Source organism: Fundulus heteroclitus, chromosome 19 (genome assembly GCF_011125445.2).
Source record: "Fundulus heteroclitus isolate FHET01 chromosome 19, MU-UCD_Fhet_4.1, whole genome shotgun sequence".
NCBI classification, from domain to species: domain Eukaryota; kingdom Metazoa; phylum Chordata; class Actinopteri; order Cyprinodontiformes; family Fundulidae; genus Fundulus; species Fundulus heteroclitus.
Window position 1 is genome coordinate 7908723 of NC_046379.1, and position 5635 is coordinate 7914357.

Sequence of the window (5635 nt, forward strand, 5' to 3'; positions counted from 1 at the left end):
TGCAGTTCAGACTGTGTAGTGCGAAAGGGGGAGGGTTAAAAAAAATATATATATATATATATGAAAATGTTTGTTGCAGTTGGATGATGGGGTTTCGTTCCCAACAGAAAACTATCCTCCATCCAGCCTGTGGGGGTAAAAACTAAGTTTCTTGATTTATTGATTTGTGATCCTAATTCAGACACCATCACACCAGAGAGAGCAAACAATTCTCAAACTTTGAGATTGAGTTGGTGAAAACTCAAGTCCCGTCAGGATATTCAGATCCGAACAATGTGAGCTGATGCAGAGACGTTCGGCCGAGAAAAATAACAGAAAGTTGCTCAGACAGTGATGCAGATCAGGGCAGGCAGGTTCTGATAGGCTGTGATGAATATTTGATAATTTCTTGTCATGCTGATGATGAAGCAGAACAGGGTAAAGTAAAGTTCCTGACGTCTTGGAGTGAGTGCGTTGCTGACGCGTGCGGCAGCAGGTTCGTTGCCTGGGTAACAAATGGACCGGCCTGACCTCTGACCCCTCGCTGTGTGTCTCCGCAGGCTGGTACAACCGTCTCTACATCAACTTCACGCTGCGGCGCCACATCTTCTTCTTCCTGCTGCAGACGTATTTCCCCGCCACGCTGATGGTGATGCTGTCCTGGGTCTCGTTCTGGATCGACAGACGGGCCGTGCCAGCCAGAGTCTCGTTAGGTGAGAACAGAACTCCTGACAGAACCCTGCTGATCTGACAAGCTGTCTGCTCGAGGCGGTTCCTTTGCGAATACCGTCTGCTCTGCCGTCGTTGTCCGCGTCTCCTCCGAGATCCTCCCCAGGCGTTCGGCACGCGGACTGAACAGGTGTGTCTGTGTGCAGGTATCACCACGGTGCTGACCATGTCCACCATCATCACGGGGGTCAACGCCTCCATGCCGCGTGTGTCCTACATCAAAGCGGTGGACATCTACCTGTGGGTCAGCTTTGTCTTTGTCTTCCTCTCTGTGTTGGAATATGCTGCTGTCAACTACCTGTCCACTGCCCAGGACCGCCGCGAGCGCAAGAGGAGGGAGAGGGCCCGCTCTCAGGTGAGCTATACCTGCTCTAACGTCAGTTTTACCTGTTCTTGTCAGACCTACAGCCGCTACAGATTGGTCAAAAATGTCCTATATAAGGAAACCAGTTGATTGCATCAAAGTCCCGACAAGCAGCATTCACTCCTGAAGAAGCGTAGAGCCACAGAGAGAGTCGTCTGCATTGTACATGGCTTTGCAGCAATCTCTCATACTGAGCAAGCATGAAGCAACAGTGGGAAGAAAAACTCCCCATTAACCGGAAGGAAAACCTCCGGCAGAACCAGGCTCAGTATGAACGGTCATCTGCCTCGACTGACTGGGGGTTACAGAAGACATAGCAGAGACACAACAAGAGAGACAAAAAAGCACAAGTCTTACCTGCTGTTAAGTAAGGCAAGGCAAGGCAAGGCAAATTTATTTCTATAGCACATTTCAGTACAAAGACAAAGCAAAGTGCTTCACATAATTAAAATATAGGAAATAAAAACTGAATAAAAGCAAGTTGGAATAAAATGTAGAAACAAAATAAAACATGGGAGAATAGAAACTAGAAGCAAATATTAAAAACAGTTTGACTACAAAGTTGAACTAATTATGTTTAAAACAGTTTAACTAGAACAGTCGAAGGCAATTCTAAACAAATGTGTTTTTAATCTTAATTGAAAAGAACTCAAGGTTTTCAGCACTTTTAAAGTTTTCTAAAAGTTTGTTCCAGATAAGTGGAGCACAGGAACGAAATGCTGGTTGTAATTGATCAGTTTTACCTGCTCTCAGGTGGATTACTGTCGTTGTCAGGTTAGTTTTACATAAGAGGAATTATGCCTGCTTTCAGATCATTAACTACAAGTATGAGTTCAGTTTTACCTGCTTACAGGGTGTCAGAGTTGCCCTTAGGTAAGTTTTTCCTGCTTTTACCAAAATGAATCAGACGTCAGTTTACTTCCTTTAAAGTAAGTTTTACCTGCTTCTCAGGTCAGTTACACTTTCTCTTAGGCCGGTTTTACCTGCTCTCAGTTATATCTGCTTTTGGGTCAGATTTACTGGCTCCCAGGCCAGTTTTACCTGATGCCATTACATCTGCTCCCGGATCGGTTTTAAGGTAGATGCTGTCGGCATTAGTCTTCATGCTTTGCATGTCTGTTCTCCCCCAGTCGCTGCCCTGCACCTGCAGCATCTCCCAAACACGGAGCATGACCATGCTGGATGGCACCTACAGCGAGGCGGACACCAACAGCCTGGCTGGCTACACCGAGGAGCCCATGGGACCCGAGGACGAGCCGGAGGAGAAGCAGAAAGTCCCAGAGAAGTCGGAGCACATGGTGGTCCACCTGTCCATGAGCAGCGAGGCTGCCGGCATCAAGAAGAGGAAGAGCCTGCGAGCCCTGAACATCATCCAGAACACACACGCCATCGATAAATACTCCCGGATGATTTTCCCCGGATCATACATCTTCTTCAACCTCATCTACTGGTCTGTTTACTGCTGATTGACAGCTGGGGATCAGGATGAGGCGGCGGAAACTTACAGTTGCGATGAACCCGATGGGGACGAGTCGTCCTCGAACAGTTAACGTTAGTATGAGCGTCCGACACGAGACACGAGCAGAACAAGACGTCCAGCAGTACCTGAGGAGCTTCAGAGTTTCTGAAATCATCTCTGGAGTTCTGCTTCTGGGTTTAATTTCTCTCCAACAGCAGCTTGAATGTTATTTAAGTATTCTACAGTCAAAAACCCACAATCTGTGTCTGATGTGGCCTCACACAGCCAGTTATGAATGTTTGGTCTCAGAGGTTTAAATCCAGTGCAACTAGAATCTGAAACTCAAGAAGTGATTTACAGGAAAAAGAAGAAGAAAAAAAAAACAGCATCTCAGGTCAGCATATACTGAGATAATGAGCGGGTTAGATTCAAAGTTTTAATTCAACCAAATGTCATAGGCTCAGATTCAGTTTATGAGCTTTTAAACTTGAGCTCAACAGCTGTCACCTCAGGAAACTTTAACCTCTCAGTCTGATCACACCTTAAAATAATCAGATACGAACCAGCAGGTGTTAACAGGTGTTAATTCTGGTGGAAGTGATGGGGACGTTGAATTTTGTTAGTTTTCCTCAGCTGATGGTGTTTGCTACTGAGGTAATTTGACTAAAAAACAAAACTCCACCTGAAATTTAACCCTGAACAGATTTTCACACATCGTTAAGTAATGGGCCGCTTTCGCAGCTGAAGAAAAATAAGTCGTAATAATTTTAATATATTATTACGACTTTTTTATTGAATAAATGTTTTCCCAGTTCGCAGAAGTTTGCAGCAATCTGGTAAAATCTCAACTCTGCTTTATAACTGGAGAACATCCCAAGTGGTCATCATGAAGCCGGGACTCTGAAACCAGCTTGGGGAAAAGCTTGGTTTCAGATCAGCTTCAGTTAAAAACCTGACTCGGTCCGCAGCCCTCCGATGGCTGCAGCAGAATTGTTTCTGAGAGGCTGCCTTTTTCAAAATAGGCTAAACATTCACGCGTCTATTTATTATTATCGACTGAAACTCTGTGTTTTAAAAAAAATAAAAGAACAGACTTTGTATTTGTGTAGATTAAAGAACTGTTGAAACTGTCGACCGTGTGTTTTTAACGTTTGTATTCAACAAAGACTACTGACGGCTGCTCAGTCGCAGAGTATAAGCCGCTTCTTTATGAGAGGAATCGAATGTTGGACGAACGGCTGTTTCTCCGCCATCTGCAGCGGCGCCTACATTTGCAGAGACTGCACATCTGTCTGCAGCTCAACATCTGTGTGCATCTGTTTCTGCAACTGTCTGACTCCGCACCTGTTTGCAGGAGTTGCAGGTGTTTCTGCAGCTCATCTGTCGACAGCTCAACATCTGTATGCAGCTCTACCCTTACCTGCAGCTCCTCCTCCGTCTGCAGAGGCCGTACAGCTGTTTTTGCCGCTGGACACCTTCCCTCATCTGTTAGCAGCTACACATGTTGCTGCATCTGTCTTTTGGCTTTGCACCTGTCTTGCAGCTAAAGGTGGATTTTACTTTGACCACACGTTTGCTGCAAATGTCAACAACGCCACACCTCTCTGCAGTGGTTGCACATGGGTTTGAAGATCTACATGGAGCTGCACATCTGTCTGGAGCTTTTCACTCATCTGCGCTACGGGATGCGTTTGTCTGCAGTGGCTGCCCATCTTTCTGCAGCTAACTGTCTGCCAGCTGGCAGGAGGTCTTGTTTCACTCTCTGACTTGGCCGCATTTCCACAAAACGAAGGAGTCTATCTGTTGGAGAGTGTTAAATATGAAACATGAATGTTTTTGGGTTGTCATCACCACAGATGATAAAATGTTTTTGAACCATCCAGATGATGATGTGTGGACAGTGTCAGAGGAAGTAGTTTATTGAAGTTCATGTTGATGAGGTGTTTTGGTTTGATGCTCAGCTGTGTGTTTGGGTTTGTCGTTGAAACGTTTCTGCTGGTTAAATTTGACAAAAAGAATGTTCTTGTGTTGCTTATGGTGTATTAAATATATCTCAAATAAAGTGACTCTGCCTCTGTTCCATTGAGACTTCTCTGCTCACTTTAACTTTAACTAGGATTTTGTTTTTATTCATTTTCCTTTCATTTCCTAATTTTTGGATTGATGAAACTACACATCATACACTATTTATTTAATATAAATATGGTAGATTGAATGTATCCTCTCCAACAAAGAGTGATTAGTGTTTAGCAATGAGAGTTCAGAAATGTTTAAAGTGCCCCACAGCAGAGGTAACATAAGGATAACTGGATTCTCATTGAACTTGGGCCTGTATTTGAAAACACTGAAGACTTTCGTAATGATTGTGATTAATGTTTGGCTGTTCCCTGTTTTCCACAGTAGATCAAAGTTAGATACAAATTCTGTCCAGAAATGAGAGGAAACATCTGTTTGGGTTACGCGACTAAGGACCATTTTCAAAACACACACACACCCTACTAACTAGATTACTGCCAAGAGTCCATCAAATACTCCTGGTTTGGAGTGGTCCACGTGCACAGAAAGATATCATGTCCCCATTTACATCATCCCGCATCACTATGACAGTTACCCCATATTGTTGGGATTCTGCTGAATGAAGATGTGACTGTGAGTCTGGAATAAAGATCCCCCTGGTGTTCTCTAAAAGAAGAAGCTGCTCTGTCTCGTCTCGTCTTTGTCTCTTTTATAAGGTTTAATCATCTCCTATGTAAACATTGATTACAGTAATCAATCTTTCAAGAGCAGCGTCTTCTTTCACTTTTCAAACTTTGTCACATTGTAACCTGTAGCATCTGTCATCAGGTGTCCATTGTGAATGTGTGAATATGTGAATGTGAATTTGTCGGCTGTGAACATGCTCCTCATATGTTGTAATACATACCTATCTATCTATCTATCTATCTCTATCTATCTATCTATCTATCTATCTATCTATCTATCTATCTATCTATATATATATATATATATATATATATATATATATATATATATATATATATATATGTCCGACATTTAATCTGCAAAGAGTAACCTACTCGTGTAAGAACTGCATTCTCTTTAAT

At 43.3% G+C, this 5635-nt stretch overlaps 1 protein-coding gene across 2 annotated transcripts in view; it reads left to right on the forward strand.

The window, feature by feature from the left end:
- gabrr2a (gamma-aminobutyric acid type A receptor subunit rho2a) overlaps window positions 1-2900 on the forward strand; it is a 53640-nt gene extending 50740 nt beyond the window's left edge. For both annotated transcript variants that reach the window (XM_012854255.3, XM_021311553.2), the window contains 3 exons: window positions 540-692; window positions 855-1063; window positions 2203-2900. In XM_012854255.3, the coding sequence (XP_012709709.1) occupies window positions 540-692; window positions 855-1063; window positions 2203-2538 (698 nt within the window). In that variant the 3' untranslated portion in view covers window positions 2539-2900. The remainder of the gene's footprint in view (window positions 1-539; window positions 693-854; window positions 1064-2202) is intronic.
- Window positions 2901-5635: the final 2735 nt, after the last annotated feature.